General features: G+C 35.1%; 3 protein-coding genes across 3 annotated transcripts; 2 read left to right on the top strand and 1 right to left on the bottom strand.

Moving 5' to 3' along the window:
* Positions 1–248: 248 nt before the first annotated feature.
* On the bottom strand, positions 249–3,331 carry SID1_1 (PAK- GC kinase Sid1). The gene is made up of 4 exons (XM_007816127.2): positions 2,781–3,331; positions 1,484–2,725; positions 816–1,395; positions 249–762 (listed from the first exon to the last, which is right to left on the bottom strand). Exons 2-4 carry the CDS (start codon positions 2,629–2,631, stop codon positions 688–690), a joined length of 1,803 nt encoding a protein of 600 aa, XP_007814318.2. The 5' UTR covers positions 2,632–2,725; positions 2,781–3,331; the 3' UTR covers positions 249–687.
* Positions 3,332–13,927: 10,596 nt separating this feature from the next.
* On the top strand, positions 13,928–14,242 carry J3458_000222 (uncharacterized protein; the record flags this gene model as incomplete). The annotated part of the gene is made up of 1 exon (XM_066116014.1): positions 13,928–14,242. One exon carries the CDS (start codon positions 13,928–13,930, stop codon positions 14,240–14,242), a length of 315 nt encoding a protein of 104 aa, XP_065977895.1.
* Positions 14,243–17,425: 3,183 nt separating this feature from the next.
* NPS2_1 (non-ribosomal peptide synthetase nps2) lies at positions 17,426–18,217 on the top strand (the record flags this gene model as incomplete). The annotated part of the gene is made up of 1 exon (XM_066116013.1): positions 17,426–18,217. The coding sequence occupies one exon, from the start codon at positions 17,426–17,428 to the stop codon at positions 18,215–18,217; it is 792 nt and encodes a 263-aa protein (XP_065977894.1).
* Between the last annotated feature and the right edge of the window lie 2,805 nt (positions 18,218–21,022).

Here is a 21,022-nt window from a genome sequence, read left to right as displayed (position 1 = left end):
CGCCGTCGTTCATTTTTGTCTTATCCGCAGCATTAAGAGCAATGGCCTCAGCATAATGGTTGATGTTGAGTTGCACAGAAGCATCATTGGTTAATAGTAACCATTGCTTACAGCGGGAAATAGGGACTCTACGTCCCCGGTTCGGCTGCGGCGTCGAGGCCAATCAGTCACTTAATATCAGTATCAGCTGCAGTCGACTAGTACGAACTCACGGTCCGGTCCCAAACAAACGGCAAATCCACGGCTTGTGTACAGACTCTTTTCAATAGCGCCAAAATTGTATACTAACTACCTAGGTAATTATCAATGAGCTGGCATTGATTCGTAATATTTTACTTCGGAATTAGAAATGTCTAACCCTGTTTCTCACGAACGAGAAAATATATCTCTTCCTTGCATTTTCTCTCCGCCATCAAAGTCCTCCGCTCTCGATCTTTTGCCTTCGATAAGAAAAAGAAAAGAAAAGAAAAAGAAAATATCGCTCGTTCCTCAAAAGTAGAGAGAAAAAGAAATCCCGGAATATATGTACGTGACCGCGAAGAAAAAGACTCCGTTTGTTCCAAGCATGGACAGTGATTGCATGATGTCGCTTCTTGTTCTGAGAATGGAAGTCTTCCACTTGATCTATGTAGGTCTTTTTGGTGTCAAAATGTGGAGTCAACATCACCCGTGGATACTGACAGTTGTCTACTGGCTTCCGAAGATGCTATCGACAATCTCTCCAGATCTTGTGGCTAGGACCGACAAAAGGGTATCACTCAACTAGACACTGTCAGCAACTCATTTGGAAACAAGTGATTATATCACCAACTCACCCCATGTGTACCCTCACAACAGCCTTGCAACCACACTCCCGCTTCATCAGCAACATTTCCGGGGGCAAACTTGACTTTGTAGTCACGGCCAACTGCAATCTTGCGCTCGCCCTGTTCCGTCTCCACGTTCCATCCTGAGATGCCTTTACTAAACTGTAAGCCGCCTGGAGCTGCCTTGGGCAACAGGTTCCACGCGTCCTTGAGCATATCAACATGGGCGTTGCGCTGATATCCTGTGGCGGCGATGACGAGGTCAGCCTCGATAACCTCCACATCAACATCATCGATGAAACCGTCTATTGCACTGTCTTGGACATTTTGAACCTTGAGCTCAAGGGTTTCTTCATGGGGCTCAATGCTCATGATTTGCTTGCCGCCCATGATTCTGTGTGGCCAAGCCTTTTCGTCAGGGCCGAGCTCTCGGCGCTGGTCATACATTCGTTCGTAGAGGGCTTCAATAAGTTCCAAGCGCACGACGCCATAATTGGTGGCACGAGCCTCAATAAGGAAGTTGTTGCGGTACTTGGCAGATTTCGTGTAAAGGGAGTCAACGAATTCGGGGTTGAAGACGGTGTTAACACTGCGCACATATTAGTCTCCAATACTATATTCTTCTTTCTGATTTCGTCTCCTTAATTCGATGAGGGGACCACATTCCGGGCACTTACAAGGGAGAATCGTCACTTGGACGTAAGAACTCAGGTCTCATAACAAGATAGGTCTTGGAGTTGGGAAATCGGCTCGCAACATTGTTGAAGATTTCGGCTGCACTCTGACCAGCGCCGACAACAACGACGCGACAAGGTGTGGTAGTCTTGGGTATCAACTCGCCAATGACATTTGCGTAATGTGAAGAATGAATAACACGGGGGTGCTTGAGAGGGAAGTTCTTAGGCATGGAAGGCTGGCCACCCGCGGCCACCAGCACGTGCCGGCCCCGGTATGTATGAGCTTGCCCAGTAGCTGCATCTTTAGACTGGACAGTGAATGAAAGAACTGGGCCCTTGGAGTCGTCGTTAGGAGACACAGAAACCACCTGCTGACCAAACCGAACCAGATGTGTGAAGAATGAAGAGCACCAGCGAAGGTAGTCCTCGTACTCTACACGCGCTGGCAGGAACGTGCTCAGATTGGTAAAGTCGACAAGACGGTCCTGGCGGTGCAGATAGTTCAGAAAGGTGAACTCGGACCGCGGGTCTCTGAGGGTAGCCAAATCCTTGATAAAGGAAATCTGCATCTTTGCACCGGGAAGCAACATGCCCGAATGCCAGGCAAACTGGTTCTGTTTTTCAATAAACAGGACCTTAGGATAAGAGCCATCGGGCAACAGCTTTCTACCTGCAGCGATGGCATCGTGCATAGCTATCGCAACGGACAAGCTGGCGGGACCGAAGCCGACGCAAATAAGATCATATTCGGAATCGAGGGCCGCAGGCACCAGGTACGGCGAGCTCTGAGCTGCTCCGTTGAGGAATTTGCGGCCACTGCTGCCGAGCGGCTCTTGAACTGTCTGCCTATTCGAATTCGCCTTGACATGGTGCGTAACCACGCCACTGCCATTGGTGCTGGCACCGTTCGATGAGGCGCTGGTGCCTTCGGCGTTTGGCCCGTTCGTAGGCAAAGTCGCGATCGACGTGGAGGTGAGGGGTTGCGGGGTGTCAGAAGTGGCAGGAGCGACAGGAGCAAGAGCAGGAGGAGCAGGAGCTCCAGCAACCCTGTTGCTGCCATTGCTGGTCAGCGTGATGGCATTTCCATTCAGCGCCACGTCGGCCGCACCAGTGCTGGTGATCATAACTTCCTCGCTGTGTGGTGACATGGTATCTCACTATGTAGTCTTCCGTGTCGCTTTTTTATTTCTTTTTTGGACACTTTTCGACTCTGGCTTTATTTTGACCAAACAATTCTGTCTTCTGTTTTCTATCATCTTAGTGAAATGAGCTTGCGGTGCTTGTGTATTCCACCTACCACAAGTTCCAGTTGATGGACTGTAATTTGACTTCCGATCGAAACGTGGGCGGCAAGCTACGCCTCGAAACTGTTCAAAGATCTGGTTATTTCCCCCCCTCTCGCTGTAATTGCTTTACCGCGTATTAATAGCTCCAGCAGGTGTGATCGACTTTGTTTGCAAGAAGAAAAGGTGTCAGTCCTGTTCAACAACCCGAGGTTCACCTTGCCACGTCTAAGATCTTGTCTTATACCAAGTTCAGTTCAGAATGGCTGGATTGGGGGTCACAGCCGAACAAGTACAACGCAGGTTCAAAGAGGAAGAAGAGGCTCAAGCTTGAAGAAAAGGTGGTTGTGAAGGAGAGGGTACCACGCCTGCCGAGGGACAGGGACTCAATTATGAGGGAAAGGTACCGATAAAGACTTCCGTTCGGCATTATGTGTAATAAGCCACGCTAAGCGACGGCATCTTCTCCAATGCAATGTGAAATTAACACAGAATTACTCGGCCCGGGGTTCTTCTCTTTTTCCTTACCCTTTCAAGGAACGCATGCTGGTTGGGGTCCGCTTCCAGCAGTCCAGTCGTACCGCATGACATGATATGCGAAACATGATGTGGCAGACAAGTATACGGAGCAAGTCACACCAGAAGCGTGCCACTAGCCCGAAGACCGGCAAAAATTGAAACGAAGAAGCGCGACAGCGGAGAATGCAAGGGATATGAGCCCACATGTTGTCCAATACCCGGTCGACCTCGCCGATGTCCTCACAAGTAACTCAGAAAGCTAGATCCCCAAGTGGGCGGCAGATGGCGTCGCGGTGGTTGCGGAGCGGATCCCTCCCAACAGCCGGCTGGGAATACAATTCGCCTTAGCACAATAGCGGTTAAGGTCTGTATGATAATTTATGGCATTAGTTGTATTGATTGCTGTTGTTCTTCCTCATTTCTACCTAAAGTGTCCCTAGTAGTATTACCCCTCATTTCACCGTGTAACGTGACTTAATTTACTTTTCTCTTTAATAGGCTAAGAGGGAGGAAAACTAATGTTAACCTTAACACTATATTAAGCTCTCTTTTAAAATCTATTATATATTACTCCCTTTAAGCTTTACTTATCCTAGGTTTTAATTAGCTAAATTCTAATAATTAAACTTTAATAGCTTTAATTGTTTTAATTATAAAATAAATTATTTTAAGTTATTTATATAAACTTTTCGTGGTAGCTCTCCCTTTATTAATTTAATTTTATAAAATACTAAAGATATTATTATAATTACTTATAAAAGATTCTCTTATATCTTATAAAACTTCTCTTTTAGTTTATTCTTCTTATTTAGTTTCTCTTAAATTAAATTATTCACGTGAAATAATTATAGGATATTTCGTAAGCTTTTATTAATAATAGCTTTAGTCTTTTAAGTGTAAATATATTCTCTTCTTTTCTCCTAGAAATTAATTTATATTAGATTAGTTTCCCGTATTAATTCTTTCTCTAATAATATTTCTTTATTTAAAACTAGATCTTTTACTCTCTTATATTATAAGTATAATTTAAATTCTAATATTACTATTATTAGGTTAGCTCTTATAATAAATATATATTTATTATTAAGGTTTATTATAATAGTTAATAATATTTAATTCTATAATTTTAATAATATACTTTCTCTCTTTATAGCTTACTTTATTAATTAGTTCTTAATTAAGCGTATATTTTATTTAGTAAGTCTTATAATAGATAAATAAAATATTAGTTTAAACGTAATCTTTATTTCGTATTTCTAAGATATTACTTTTAAGTTTAAATTCTTAAAGTAAAATTTATTATTATAATAGATTTTTCTTAGCTATCCTATAATTAATCCCTAGCACTTATCTTAAGTCTTAGTAACTACGCTTTTAATAGCTTTATTATAGAACTAAGCTATAATAAACTAAGTTATATAATCTATTATTATTAATATATAAGTGTCCTTATTTTAAGCTATAAGCGTAATAAGGCTTAAATAATTTATAGCTATTAAGTCTTATAGTTTTAAAATAATAATTATCTTAAAATTAGCTTTTAGTAAGCGTCTCCTAGTTTATTAGTATATTAGGTAAGAATAATAATAGGTTTTTACGTCTCTTAATTAGTTTAACTAGAAGAATCTTTCTCGTAGTTTTTATATAATAATTTCTAGCCTAAAATATCCTAAAGTATTATAAGCTTATTAAATTCTTATTAGTATATTCTTTATAAGAGTGTATTTTATTAAAGATTCGTTTTACTTTAAATAATAGAGTATTTAACTAATAATTTTATATTTTAAAGAGTAATACTTAATAAGTTTTCTTTATTTAATAGAAATAGTTTAGTATTTATAAATAATAATAGTTAATACTTCTTTATATTACTATAATTTAAACTATCTCTTAAGTTTACGTGTTAATTCTTAAGTTATATCTTCGTTTAAAGGGCTTCCTTTAGGTAGAATTAATTCTTTAGTATTTACGTTTATTAAAATTTAAATTAATTAATCTATTATTATAGAAGTAACTTTTACTTCTATTCTTCTCTTTATTAATAGGGGTTTTAATCTTAAGCTATTTAGTATTCTTAATATTTTATTAGCAATCTTTATAATCTTTATAGTATTAGCTTAATAGATATATTTCACGTTTAACTTTTATAATATATTTATTTATTAAGCTACTTTTCTATATACTTCTACTAGATTTACTATTAAGTTAATAATACCTTTATAATTTATATACACCTTTAAAGGGAATAGTAAACCCTTTACTAGCTATTATATTTCCTTTAATTCTATTATAATCGTATATATCTTCTTCTTAGGTATAATATATCTTTTTTTCGTATTTATTAGCTTATAAAAAAGCTATATAATAATTCTAACCTTTAAGTAATTATTATCTAATATTAGAGTATTAGGTTTAGTATTCTTTATTTAAAATAAAACTTCTCTTATACCTATATTTAAGGCGTTTATTATTATATAAAATTAAGACTTTAAACGCGCTTTAAATATTATATTTATTTAAATATTATCGTAAATTTTTAAGAGCGCGTCTTAAGCCTCTAATATTTAAGTTAAGTTATCTTTAAAAACCTTTTAGTATTATATTAATTCCCTTTTTATCTTTATAGTTTTTAAAACTTTATAAAAAAACACTCCTTTAATAGTAGAAATTAAATTAGCTTACCTTAAAATAAACTTTCTTAAAAATAAAGTTAAGTAAATAAGCACTAGAATTTTATTTTATAATTATAGTAGTCTTTATTAGAAATGTTTTACTAATAAGGTAAATTAATTCTTATATTTATATACTAGTTAAATTCTTTCTTTCTTTAAGGAATAACTTATATAATCTACGCTTAAAGCGAAAAGCTTTATCTTACGTTTACTTAACCTAATAAAAGCCTATATTACTCTTAGAAAATACCTCTTTTATAGAAAGTTAAAGAAATCTTTTTACGTTTTTAATTCTAAGTAATAGTTATTAATATAAATAAAAAATAAAGTGTAAATATCTTTTATATACCTTAAAATTAACTTTAATTTCATTTTATCTTTAAAGAATAAGTGTTTAAATACTATATCTCTAAACCTAGCGTAGGTAGCTAGTAATTTTATTAAGCTTTAAGGTATATTATTATATTAAAATATCTCGTTTAACCTAGTAAAAGCTATCTTATATTTATCTATTAAGTTAATCTTAATAGCTTAAAACCTATTTAAGGTATTAGCTTAAGAGAAAATAATAAAGCGCTTATAATATATTAAGTTTAAATTTACTTCTATATTATAATAAGAATATTTAGGTTTAATAGTTTTACTATTAATATCGCGATAATTATATATTACCTAGAATTTCTTTAAGCCTAGCTTATCTACGAATAAGGTTAATATAACCTAAGAAGAGTTTTCTCTTTAAATAATTTTAGTTTACTTTATAGTAGAAAAAACCTTACGTGAAAATTCTTAGTATAAGTTATTATACTAATATTATTTATACTTTTTAAAGAGTACTTTAAAAATTAAAGGAATATAGTATTATAATAAGTCTATTATATAAATATCTTTAATACTAGTAATAAAATAATCTCTATAGGTATAATATAGCCTTATAATTATAAGGCGTTAATTATTATCTTCTACTAGATCCCTAAGTGTAATATAAGAATTCTTAAACTATAAAACTATAGTTTTATAAAGTTATATAGTTAATAAATAATTTATATATAGATTTTAAAATCGTAAGGGATAGGCCTTTAAATTTGGTTTTCCTATATAAATTAAGGTAAGATTACGTTCTAGCGTATTTATATTTACCTTACCTTTCTTTAAAGTGTTAATTAGCGCTTAGTTTTCACGCTTCTTTATAACTTTAAGGTTATAAGAGTAATAACTTTTAAATAGCGCTTTTTATAGTAATACTTAATATAAATTATTCCCTTAAGGTGCTAATAATATAGGAGACTTACTTTATATTCGTGTATATTTTAAGTAATTAGAATAAAAGCGTAGTAATAGATTATTCTTATTTAAATAGTATATTATATTTAAGGGTAAGCCTTTAAAATTAAGAGTTTTAGCTCTTACTTTTAAAGATAATTAAAGATTTTCATTATTTATATAGGGTTTTTACTTTTTAAAGGGGTAAACCTTAAATTCTAGATTTCCTATATAAATTAAAGCCTAGTTATATTTTATTATATTTAAATGAAAGTTAAGGTTATAAGCTATAATAAATTTCTTTAAGTCCCTAAAATAAAGGCTATTAGACTTAGTATCTTTTAGTAAGTCTAAGAAATTCGTATTTATTTAAGGTTTTTTATTTTTTAAGGGGTAAACCTTAAATTTTATATTTCCTATATAAATTAAAGCTTTACTATATTTAAGTGCGTTTTACTATTAATTAATTTAGCCCTTTATATAAAATTCATTTAAGGTTAAAAAATAAGGAGAGCTATCTCGTTTACCTTTTCCTAGAAATAGTAATATTAGATTTATATAGGGATTTTACTTTAATAAGAGGTCTCTCTTAATTTTTAGTTTTCTTATATAAATCTATTAACCTAAATATTATAATATATCTTTAATTAGTTCGTTTAACTCTCTTACGCTTAAAAAATTTATAAATATATCTAGTAGATTTAATAACATTCCCTTAGTATTATAAGGTTTATTTAAGTCTCTCTTACTATTTTTATTCTTCTCTTATTTTAATTTAATTAATGTTATTTAAGTTACTATATAATTCTTTCTAGTTTTATTATTATTAAAGTTATAGTATTCTTTCTCTAAGAAATTATTATAAGGTAATTTTACCTCGTTTAATTATAAAGAAATTATAGTCTATTTATTCTTCGTTTTACAGGTATTTAAGTAATAATAAACTCTAGTATTAAATAGTCTTTAATTTTATATAATTAAACGTTAGGTTACTTATTTTTAAGTAATATTTTATATAATATTAATAGGTTTTACGGTATAAGTTTAAGGGTAATATAAAGCTAATTTTATTTTTACCTAATAATTATTTAATAATAACTTATAAGGGTTTAAGTTTTAAAGGATTAAAGCTTATAACTTTATCCCGTTTATAAATTATAATTATTTAGTCTTTACCGTTTAATTATAGGGATTATAAAAGTTATTTAAGTTATATTAAGTAACATTTTATTTTAATAGTCTTTATTTTAAGTTTAATTTTAATTGATTTACGTTTAATTTATAATTATTAAGTTTAAGTAATTCCCGCGAATAATTACTAGTGTAATTACTTATAATAGTTATTTTTTTAACTTTAAGTTTTTTAACTTTATTTTCTTTACACGTTTATAAACTTCTTTATTTAATTCTTTAAGAATCTCCTTTACTTCTTTAATAATCTTATAATTATTCTTTATAAACTTTACGTTCTTATTAAAGTTTATTCTTATTAATAATTACTTTAAATGTATTTAAATAAATATATTTAAATATAAGTAAAGCGGTATTATTTAAGTTTAACCTTTTACTCTAGTAATAGTTAATTTCTCTTTTATATAGTACTTTATTACGTACATTTAACGTAGTTAAGTCTTTCTTAAAAGTACTTCTTAATTCTATTAAGCTTTTATAATATAGAACTTTATTAAAGCTAGAATTTCTTTTACTATTATATTAATATAAGTATAAGCTATAATAAAGTATTTTATATTATTTACTATATAAATAGGTTTCTTTTCCCTTAATTATACTAATAAAAGATTATACTTTATTATAAAATAATAACTTATTAATTCTACACTTAATTCTTTATCTATTAGAATACAACTAAACTAATACTCTTTTAAATAGGTAATAATATATTCTAGTATTAATATAACTTACCCCTTTAACTTAGCTACGTTATTATAAGCTATAAGATTAAAATAGCCTAATATTATAGGTGCTTTAAATAGGTGTTTTAGTTTAATAATATTCTAGAAGAGTATAATAAGGCTATTTATAATAGCCTTAATTAAGTTACTCTTTAGCTTCTTATAATATTATATTAAGTGTATTATTTATTATTATAAGATAAGAGCTAATTAAAAAAGTTATAAAATATTAATACTAAACCTAATATCTCTTATTTATTTTCCTAAATTAAAAGCTAAAACCTAGTATTTCTTTATTACTTTAATCTTTTTTAGTTTTAACTTACGTTTAAAAGAAAGCGCCTTCTTTATTTATATTTTCTTTATAAGCGAAGATATCTTAATAAAAAGTGTAATAGTTAAAATTAAAACGAGTAGTAATAAATCTATTTAAGGTAATAGACTTAGCTTTAACTTATAAAAAGCCTTACCTAGTCTCTTTAAGTGTAATTATATTATTAGCCTTAACCTCTTAAATTTATCTAATATTATTTCTTATAATAATAGTATTAACTATAAAGGTTAAAATAGACTTATATTTATTTAAGCTTATTTCTTTAGCGTTTTAAAATTTAAAAGTTCCCTTATTTTCTCTTAAGTTTAATTATTAAAATAAACTTTAGGTTTTTAAGATAGATTTATTACCTTACCTAATAGTCCCTAGAAATTAAAAACCTTCTTAGCTTTACTTTTATTCTTTATAATTACGTTTATACTCTTTATTCTTTTATTTATCTTTTTTACCTAAGAGAATTTATAACTTTATAAATTAATTATATAAGTTTAAAATAGCTATAATATTATTAGTTCTTTAAGCGTATATTCTAATAATAGAATTATCTCTTAATACTCTTATCTTAAATCTCTTATATAGTTTAATTATAGCCTTATATTTAGCTTCTAGTATTTATCTCTTCTTATTTATTAAGCATTTTATTACTATAATTTCTATTTCTCTTTAAACTTTTTAAGTAAGTATTTATTCTTATTTTTATAGCTATATCCTATATATTCTTACTCCTTATAAAAGAAACACTAAAAATAATTTAGGTCTCTTTACACGTTATTTTTAAGAGGGGAAGCTAGTAATATTAAAGCCTTATTTCTTAGATTTAAATTATTATTAACGTAAAAAGAGTTTACGTAATTACCTCCCGTTTACCTATTTAAGTTCTAAGTGTAATAGCTAGGTCTTTTATATTACTTATATAGTTTTAATAATTCTAGGTTTATTTAAACCTTAAATACTTTTAATTACTTAATAAGTTTAAATATTTTCTCGTCTCTTTTTACTTATTATTTAGCCTATTACTTATCTTATTTTATTTAATAGTTTATTAATACGCGAATTAAGTTTATACTTATTATTAGGGTTAGTTTCTTATATTATCTTATAATCTTTTTTAAGGTAAATAAGCGATAATTATAAAGAATAATCTTAAGATTCGCTATTATTAAACCTTGAATAGCTATCCCTTATATTTATTTATTTAAAGTAAATAGCCTATTTAATACTTGCTTTTAAAGTTAAGTATTTATTTCTTTATCTATTAAATAAGTAATAAAGTTAGTAAGTAATATTTATTTTACATTTATCTTTACCTTTATTACTAAGTTCTTTACTCTTTAAATGTAAGCTATTAGTAACTCTCTCTTTTCCCTAGTAAAATAAAATACCTTTTATTTTATAACTATCTTTAAATAAGGGTTAAGGTTTAAAAACTTCTTAATAAACTTTACTAAAAGCGCGTCTTATCTTTTATTCTTATAGTTTAAGTCCTTATATTATATTATTACTCTTCCCCTTAAACCTTATATAAAATATACCTAAGCTAAAGTATTTATATATTTTAGCACTCTTACTAATACTATTATAGTATTCTAGTAATTAACGTAATCTTAAGTAAAATTATCTTTAAGGTATTTAATAAATGAAATTTCTCTTACTCCCCTTATAAAATAAAAGCTTAAAGAGTTTATAATTCTTAGTAGTAAAAATAAGGGTAGTTTCTTAGTCTTCTTCTCTTTTAAGTTTAAACTAATTAATAAACGTAAAAATAAAGGTAAAACGTTCTTTAATAAATATATAAAATTAAGAGAGAGATCTTTTATAAATAAAGATATAAAGTTAAGTTTAAAGTTTAAGTTTAAGTTTAATAGTTTTAAATTAGCTTAATATAATAAGAGAAAAGGTTAAACTTTAAGGTCTTTTAAATATCCCTAAGTTAATATTAGCTTTTAAGAGACTAAAAGGAAAAGTATATTTAAGTGTTATTACGTTACTATAAGCTAGTAATAAGAGTTTAGTAGAAGAAGTCTAATAAATATAAGCGTATTTATTTAAGCGATAATAGAAAGTAACTTATAAGCTAAAAAAAGTTATAATAAAGATAAAATTAAGGCTAAACCTTTAATAAATCTATCGCGCCTCTTATTTCTTATAAGTTAATAGATTAATAGATTAAAATTTAGATATAAATTTCTTAGAGAAAGAAACCCTTTTCTTTTATTTTAATCTCGCTTTTAATTACCCTTTTTATTAATAATAGGTAGTATTTTAATTACTATTACCTTCCCTATAAATTTCTTATAATACCTAATTTAATTAAGTTTAATTAATCTTACGTTTCTATAACGTAGCTCTTATAGTTTATATCTAATACTTCTTATTTAATTAAATAAGTTTAATAAGAGATTAATAGAGTAAAGTAGTTTATACGCTCTTTAATATTAAGTGTAGCGTACTCGCGTATAAAAACTAAGGTTTCTTACTTTAAAGTAAAGTTATAAAGTAACCTTAAAAATTAAAAGAATAATCTTATATTTACTAATATTTAATAGCTTTTCACTTTACTTTTACTTAGCTAGAACTTTAAGCTTATACTTAACTATAATCGTAAGATTATATAATAGGAAAGTAAGTATACCTATTACTAGTTCTACTATTTTATAAGGTATTATTAGTATAGGTTTTTAGAAATTAATTTTATAGTTTAATAATTATTTTCATAAATTTAATATATTACTAGCCTTACTATTATATCCTAATATATTATAAAACGAATAGATACTTATAGTTTTCTAGTCTCGTATAACTTTTATAAGAAGATATCCTATATAATTCTTTAGTAAAAGAATAGGCGTTTTTAGAGTTCTATTAAAAGCTTTAAGAGTTTTTTTATACCCTTTAAAAAAAGAGAAGTAATAATCGTGTATTTTAGTTTATTTATAAGCGCCTAGTTAATATATTTAATCTCTTTTAATTTCATTAAGTTTATAGTCCTAAGAATAGGGATTACTACTCTATTCTTTAAGCGTTTAGCGTAGGTTCTAGAACTTCTTTAAAGTCTAGTAAAGCAAAGCTATATCGTAGCGTATTTAGCTATCGTTTAAAGGCTTTTAAATCGTTTAAGTCTATAACCAGAGCATTAGAAGTAGTGTAGTTTTATAGTTTTATAGTTTTTGTAGTTTTAAATATAAAAAATTATATTAAATCTAATAAAATACTTATAGAATTATAAGTTTTACGAATAACTAGCATAAATCTAAAATTATAAGCTTATAATAAAAAAAGTGGGTCCTTATATACTATTATTAGCCTAAAACTTCAAAAACTACATTTTGTAGTTTTTATAGTATAGTGTAGTGTAGTAAGTTTTTAGAAAACTATATAATCTAGTTTTTAAGCTTACAAGAAGCTAAAGGGACCCACTTTTTTAAATAAGCTGATTGGCTATAATATTAGCTATTTTATGTATTTATTATTATAATTCAAGTATTTTATTAGATTTATTATTAATTATTTAAGCTTTTTTAAAAAATGAAAATGTAGTTTTCTTGTTAATGCTCTGTCTATAACCATGGAAAACCATGGAAAATAGACCTCTTTATATCCCTCTCTAAGTGTCTAGAAGGTGTTCTAGGGCTCCCTTAAAATTAGAAGTTTAAATCGTTTATTCGCGTATATTTAGCCTTTATTTAATTACCTTCTTTAAGCTTTTATAGTCTCTTAAAGTGTAAGTATTATTCTATAACTTCTTTATAATCTTAATACTATAATATTAAGTTCTTCTTTTATTTTATTTACATTAAAACTATTTTATACCTTATAGTTCGTGTAATCTTTTATAAATAGTTCTAGCTTTCTTTATAATTTTAATTCTATAGTCTTAATTTCTTATAAAGGTTTATTCGTATTATTCCCTTCTTTATATAAAGTAAAGGTTTATTCGTATTATTCTTAGCTTTATATAAGTCTAATAATCTTTTATAATTAATTCTAAGCTTTATTAAAGTCTTAATATTGCGGTCTTAAGTTCTTATAAGAATTAATTCGTTTCGTAGTACTAGTAAGCTTTATAACATTTATTTAATAGTAAGAGCTTATTCGTATAGCTTTATTAGGCGTTTAGCACTTATATTAAGTTAAGAAAGAAAGAAATAAAGAAAGGTACTAGAATTATAAGGTTTTAGTCTTATTACTAAAACTATATAATAATTTATAGTATTAGTTGTATTAATTACTATTATTCTTCCTTATTTTTACCTAAAGTGTCCCTAGTAGTATTACCCCTCATTTCACCGTGTAACGTGACTTGATCCACTTTTCTCCCCAACAGGTCGTCTTGGCCTAGGAAGAGTAGCTATTAGGTACGTAATCACACGAGCTGTGCCACTAGTCTTTGTATCGAGTACAAAATTGTGGAATTTGATCCGACAGAATACTGCAAGTGCTAGGGTGCAGGATCTTGCCACATGTTTAATCTACGATGCCGGGCCAGTTTCCAATGCGCCGCCAAGCTTCCAAGGTTATACTTGCATGTAAGACGGCTTTACGGCCTTCGGTCAGCACCACCAAACTATGCTGAATATTTTTACCTCCGGCTTTGCGGAATCGAATCAATGCCAAAATTATCTAGACTAATGCAGAAGTTCTTGGAAAATGCGCTTGTAACGGACAGGCTCAACTGCAACCACGTTGTGAGGCGGGACTCTCCCATCACTCAATCAAAAATGAGCAACTGCCAGATATTGGCTCACGTCATTGTTCCCATGATTCGGCAAACCTAGTAGCTGGTTTTAAGATTCCCAGCAACTTTTTCAGCCCTCACTGGAACCAAAACAGGGTCCAGTTCCACCTGAAGCCATGATCCAGAGGCCTGCTGTTGGCGGCAGGGATTTTTGATCTGACAAGATGGAAGAATTGCCAACGAATAAAAGTAACAAATGCGTTACATGGAAAGCCACACGGTGTGTGGCGCCGTTGACTACAGTCTTGCGTGACAGACTTTCCCCATCACTTAGCTTGGGGCATCGAATCGAATGAATTCTAAATAGGTGCCGAATGCAGCGATGAGATGATTATTAGATAAGATCTCCCGCCAGCTGCGCTCGAAGCAAAATGCGAGTCGTTCGAATTTACACAAGTGTCATCATTATTTTTTCGATGACACTTTTCTTGAGATGAGCAGGGTAGAGTGTCCCCTCGCCCATATCTTTCGCTTGCAGCACAATCATTGGCCAAAAAGCTTAGGCCAAACAGATTCCCGAAGTGGAGTTGAGGGAATTTATCTGATGATCAGATAAAAAAACGGATCTGATAAGATCCAGGCCTGTGCTAGTTCAATAGCCAAGCCGCCAGCGGCCAAGACACATAGTTGCTCGACTGTTCGACCGTCATATTTGAGCTGAGGACAATTTCTTTGTTTGCCCGTTTTTCCCGAACCTGGACGTGTGTCGGAACTTTCACCCAGCATGTCGCCTCCAACGGCCGTGGTGCATTTTAATGCCGACCTAGCAACGGCTTTGGCCACAGGCAATGCGCAGCCTACACATCACATCTACCCCAGTTGAAAAAAAAAAATATATGTCCCACAACATAGGCGCTACGGGGACAATAGAAACACAGGCATAGCACGGCATTATTGTGTGTTGCGCTGTAGAAATCTTGGTACAGAGTTAGTCCCGCCAAGTAAGAATGCCGGTTACAGGGAAGCGAAGACCCAACCTACCTCGACTCCGCACTCTAGCACCTCAAGGAGGGGAGTGGGGGAGCTGAGTACATAGCATGGGAGCAGTTCGTCCAAGGATGTATTGTTGACTTTCCACGCCTTCTGTTCATGTGTACTGGGGGCTTTTGGCCCCAATGGAGTCGTTCGTCTCTGCATGCCAAACTCAGCAACCACAACCGGGGCCTGGACAATTGAAGCCCCGTCGGATTTAGTTCGATAAAAGAGCGACTCCCTCCGAGTTCTTCCTAGGTCTATCCCTCATCTGAGGGTGCCGACAGGAGCCCCCCTGTTCGATCTGGGAGGTTATACTGGAAATATTGTGTTATAGGACGATTTTGACGCCCAGAACTAACACGTACCTGTGTGCTTCACAACGCTACCGTGTGGCTTGCTTCAGTTTGTCGGTTTGATGCGGCAGGACATGGCTACGCTCCGTGTCGAAGCCGGATTTCTGTTTGGTTGAGGGTATTGGTTGTTGTGCCGGAGGCGGACCCTGTCTTTTCTGATCGAACTAAGGTGTAGATGAATGAAAACAGTACAGCGATACTAGGGAACCGCGGCGAAAGTTGGACAACATGTTTGAAGCAGTTCCTTGGAAGATAGGAAACGATAAGGAAACAGAACTGTAATTCGTGCTTAGTGATACCGATTACATATTGTTCGCTAGAAAAACATATCCTATTGGTAAATTTTGGCGCTTCAATACCGTACTATAAAGCTGACGTGAAACATGGATTAACTTAGCTAATAAAGGCGATGGACCAAAGTGTTAGTTAGGCTAATGGAGGCTAAAGGGGGCTTGTCCCTCACCGCCAGGGCAGCGAAAAAGAATGGTAGTGTCTGGTGTGATCGTTGTGGGCCTCATCTGAAGGCTGTCGAATTCTCGAATACAGATGAAAGGCTAGTGAATGTTCGTTTCGGGGTAGGTACTAAGCAGGTCGCAGGGTCCGTATTGGGTGGAAGCTCGTGGTCGGTTGATCCGAGTTGGCCGAGCTGCTTTCAGAATCTCCCAATTGAATTGTGGTCAGATCAAACTTGTGTATTGGTAATAGCCGACCTGAAGGGTGATTGTTGGCTCACTGGTGCGGGACGACCCCATCTTAGCTGTTCGTCAAACACGTCTCGGCATGCCCTCCTCGGACACCGGGAATTCGATGGCATACGTATGGGAGGATGGAGTTGAAAATCTCTGCGAACCACTTCAATCTGGAAATATCTGCATTTTCACATATTCTATCGCCCCGGTGCCTCGAGCTTGGCCAGACGGCGGGTTCAGCGCGGCAGCCGCCACTAGCACGGGAAGGAGCCACCCAATCGACTTTCTTGGCTCGTCATTCCGGCATCACCATTTCGGGAATGACTTCGTCTCCAAGACTTCGACCCATTCTGTCTGTTCTGCTCATCACGCTGCCCATCACTCTATTTCCCCTGCAATATTGGCCACTTTCCGCTTCCACCTACCTGCCACGGCGTCAGGTGGACCGGACCGAGACAGGATCTCGCAGCCTAAAATTTTCCCTTGCAGACCAGTTGGAGCCTCGCTGATTAATTCGTCACTTCTTACAGGCCTGATCGATATCCGCCACAGATGCACGCGACTACCGGTGCAACCTTTCGGGCCATCTGTGACGAGCACATTGTCCGGCTTGCGAATAATCAAATTCCTCATTGGTTCCTTTGTCATGGTAACACGGTAGCGCCACCTGCTTTAGTTTGCTTCTGACGATACATCTGGGTACCTGTCAATCAGCTCATCAGGTCATCTTCACTTGTGCATCCACTCAGCAGGAGAAACGAGACCGAGGAACGCTCTTGGGGGCTGGAAGACGCAAATCTGGGTACTGCTGAATTACTGCGTCGTTCCGTTGTTCCGCCGCTTGACTCTTTGGTCTAAGGTGTATGTTTTGCATGATACTCGCGAGTAGCCCTTTATTGGCAGCACGCTGGTTTACTATTCACCAGCAGGGATAGACAGCACATCACCGAACTGTGGCATCTCCAACCATCAAAGCATCTTCACTCTTCGTATTATTTTGTTCATGAATGCAACATTATTAAGATGGACCGACATGAGTTATCAGTCTGCAACCCGAACCCTCAACGTCTTGCTGGACCACAATTGCTGCATCATCTAGTCACTAATCCCAATGAAGCAACAGCAATAGAATTCTTGTCTGGCAATGAACGAACATCAATATCTTACAAGGAATTGCATGATGCTTCCGACCGTCTTTGCCACTTTATGGAAGCTCTAATTGCAGAGTCCCGAGACATTGAGACGGATACAGTCATCCCCGTGCTAATACCTCAATCTCCTCATCTATACATTTCTCTTTTGGCGATACTCAAGGCTGGGGGTGCCTTTTGTCCCTTGAATGCTGATGCGCCCCCTGAGCGAGTCAAGTTCATCCTGAAAGATGTATCCGCCAAAGTTGTGCTTGTAACACGAGAGCTTGCCCACAGGGTACCTCCGGCATGCAATGTCAAAGCTATTCAAGTGGACACGCAAAACTTCGAATCCGAGCACAAACGAGAGCCGTCTTGCAAAGTAGACCCTGAAAGACTGGCCTATGTCATGTACACATCAGGGTCTACTGGTACCCCAAAAGGAGTTGGCTTAACCCATAGCGCGGCAACCCAAGCTCTGCTAGCTCACGATCGACATATTCCTCAGTTTAGACGATTTCTCCAGTTCGCAGCACCTACTTTTGATGTGTCTGTCTTCGAGATCTTCTTTCCTCTTTTCAGAGGCAGCACTCTCATCTCTATAAGCAGGGAAGAGATGCTCGATGACCTTCCTGGAGTCATGCGCCGAATGGACGTTGATGCTTGTGAATTGACCCCAACAGTCGCAGGAAGTCTCTTGAAAAAGAGGGAAGCCGTGCCAAAACTCAAGCTCCTACTGACCATCGGTGAAATGCTTAAAATGCCTGTTATACAAGAGTTTGGCGGAAGTAACACCCACGAGAGCTTGTTATGGGCTATGTATGGGCCTACCGAAGCTACTATCCACTGGTATGGTATTGTTCTTTAAATGGAGAGGATATTAGCTGACTCCTGGTTCTGAAACAGTACTCTGCAAACATCCCTTCCATCTGGGTCGTCCCCGGGCAGCATTGGAGTGCCGCTTGACACTGTGTCCTGCTTCATAATCAAGCCTGCTGAATCGGCAGACGATTCTCAAGAATTTACTCTTCTTCCCCAAGGTGAACCAGGAGAGCTTGCCGTAGGAGGCTTTCAGCTAGCTCGAGGCTACATCAATAGGCCGGAGCAAACCTCGTCTGTCTTCATTGACTCTCCCTACGGAAGAGTTTATCGGACTGGAGACAGAGCAGTCATGAAACCTGATGGCACTCTCGAATGCCTTGGTCGGTTGTCAGATGGCCAAGTAAAACTTCGTGGGCAGCGTATCGAGCTCGGGGAAATCGAGCATGCTGCGCTGAGAACTCTAGGATGCCATGGTGCTAGCGCTGCAGTGATCGAATCTCAATTGGTGCTCTTTTGCTCTGTGGACCAAGGCGTGGGCGAAGAAGATATCCTGTCTAGCTGTAAATCGTGGCTACCTCGGTATATGGTTCCAAGTGAACTTGTTATAATGACGGAATTTCCTCGACTGCCTAGTGGTAAAGTTGATGCGAAAAAGCTAAAACACGACTTTTCACAGAAAAATACGACCAAGAATATGGCCGTACATGCTTTGAATGAGCCCACAGCGCAGGAGAAAGCAGCACTGAACATCATTTTGGAGGCTTTGCATCGGCCCGTCAATATTGGCTCTTCGTTAACATCTGTCGGTCTGGACTCACTATCAGCAATCAAATTGGTTTCTGCCTTTCGGCAGAAAGGTTATGAGATTTCAGTTACCAGCTTGCTGAAATGCCGCACAGTAGCTGATTTATGCATCAACTTACAGAAGGCCCCTGAAAAATCGTCGCAGCGTAACGAAAGACATGCCCCGTTACTCGACGTAAGGTCAATATCTGAGCAGCACCCGTTACTAGCTGGCCTTAGCCAGTTGGTGGAAAATTGCATGGGATGCACGCCGTTGCAGTCGGCAATGTTGGCTCAAACAGAACACAATCCGGAGCTTTACTGCAACGAAATGCTTTTCGAAGCTTCATTTAACGCAACACCACAGGCGCTACTCAAGGCATTTGAAGCAGTTACACAATCCAACCAAATCCTAAGAACAGGCTTTCTCTATTGGAAAGGACAATACGTATCCATATTGTTTTCGGAGCCACTCCACGGGCAAATCACAGTACAAACAAAGTGTTGTAGGGGTTCTAACGTTCGATCTACGGTCGACATCTTGCGGCCATTTCTCGTTCAAATAATAGATCGGGGGGAAGAGATGTCAACGAATATTCTCATCCATGCACACCATGCAATCTACGACGGGTGGTCAATGGACATGATAATTGCAGATGTCTCGTGCATTGTCAAGGGAGGAGTCCCTGCATCTCGACCACAATTCAAGCAGGTTCTTGATTATTTCCAAAGCCAAACCACAGAAGAAGACGGAGATGAGTCCAGAGCATTTTGGACTAGTAACCTTCTTGGTTGGAACAAGATACCTTTCCCCAAACTTGTTGGTCAACCACCGTCTGACGAGATCTTGTCAGAGGAGGCCTTTTTGAGAATCTCTCCAGAAATCGTTCAAAGTATGTCTCTGTCCTATGGGATAAGTAGCCAGGTCATATTTCAGGCAGCCCTGGCGATGACATGGCAAGGGGTGGTCGGAAATTCGGACATCTTACTCGGTTCGGTTGTTTCGGGAAGGACTATACCCGTTCCTGGCATCGAGCGTATTATTGGTCCTTGCATTGCGGCAATGCCGTTGAGAATCGACACCAGTAATATGAACGCGAACATTGACGTTCTCAAGACTATTCAGGCCCAAAATCGCGCTATTATGGAACACTGCAGCGTCCCGTTGGCTGAGATTTGCAAACTCGCACGTCTCGCACCCTCGGAGTCAATATATGATGTCTTATTCGTATATCAGCAGTCCCTATATCAATGGGAAATGCAAAACAGTGTCATGGAACATGTCAGACATATAGACAGGCTCGATACAAAGCTGTTGGTGGAAGTTGAGCCTAGAAAAGACGGATATGCACTGCAAATGACGTACCATTCCTCGGTTCTCTCTGGAGAGTTTGTACAACTCTTGGTTGAGCAGATGAAGGAGCTTTGCCAGAAAATTGTTGCCAAACCCACGGGACCGCTCATGCTACCAAAGCATCTCGAGGGGTTGGAAATGTCGATCTGCCGCGAAAGACAGTGTGTCGAAAACGAGCCTGCGGATGTTGCAGCTTTATTCAATGCATCACTTATGCGAAACCCTCTTGCAGAAGCTATAAGATTTGTCGCACGTACGGCGGAAGGAGAATTGAAAGAGTCGATTCTATCCTATTCACAATTGAGCACTGCTTCAAACCAAATAGCTCATTACATTCGCGGCTCCGGAGCCGAAGTGGGCGATGTTATTGCCATCATGATGAATAAGTCTACTACGCTATACACTTCAATTTTGGGTATAATTATTGCAGGGTGTGCTTACTTGCCTATCTTACCCATTACACCAAGGGACCGGGTACGCGAAATTCTTCGACAATCGAATGCTAAATATTGTCTTGTTGAAGATAATCTGGCTTGTGCACATGAACTTCCCGACACAACCACCGTCCTGAACCTAAGCACTGCATCGCTTCACACCATGCCCTTAAGTCCACCATTCGTTCAGCCCGATCCGAATCGCCTTGCATACGTCATTTTCACCTCGGGAACTACGGGGGTACCCAAGGGCGTCGCAGTTTCGCAAAGAAACCTCGCT

This window comes from Metarhizium acridum (genome assembly GCF_019434415.1).
Source record: "Metarhizium acridum strain ARSEF 324 chromosome Unknown scaffold_1, whole genome shotgun sequence".
Taxonomy (NCBI): Eukaryota; Fungi; Ascomycota; class Sordariomycetes; order Hypocreales; family Clavicipitaceae; genus Metarhizium; species Metarhizium acridum.
Note: the sequence above shows the minus strand (reverse complement) of the source record. Positions and strands in the feature narration are given on the sequence as shown.

What these genes read in the sequence shown, in the direction of transcription:
- SID1_1 (XM_007816127.2), bottom strand. Translation starts at nt 2,631, where the DNA reads ATGTCACCACACAGCGAGGAAGTTATGATCACCAGCACTGGTGCGGCC. An exon ending in CCAAGTGACGATTCTCCCTT is followed by an intron (nt 1,396 to 1,483) that starts GTAAGTGCCCGG and finishes ATATGTGCGCAG; the next exon opens with TGTTAACACCGTCTTCAACC. An exon ending in GTTGTGAGGGTACACATGGG is followed by an intron (nt 763 to 815) that starts GTGAGTTGGTGA and finishes GACAGTGTCTAG; the next exon opens with TTGAGTGATACCCTTTTGTC.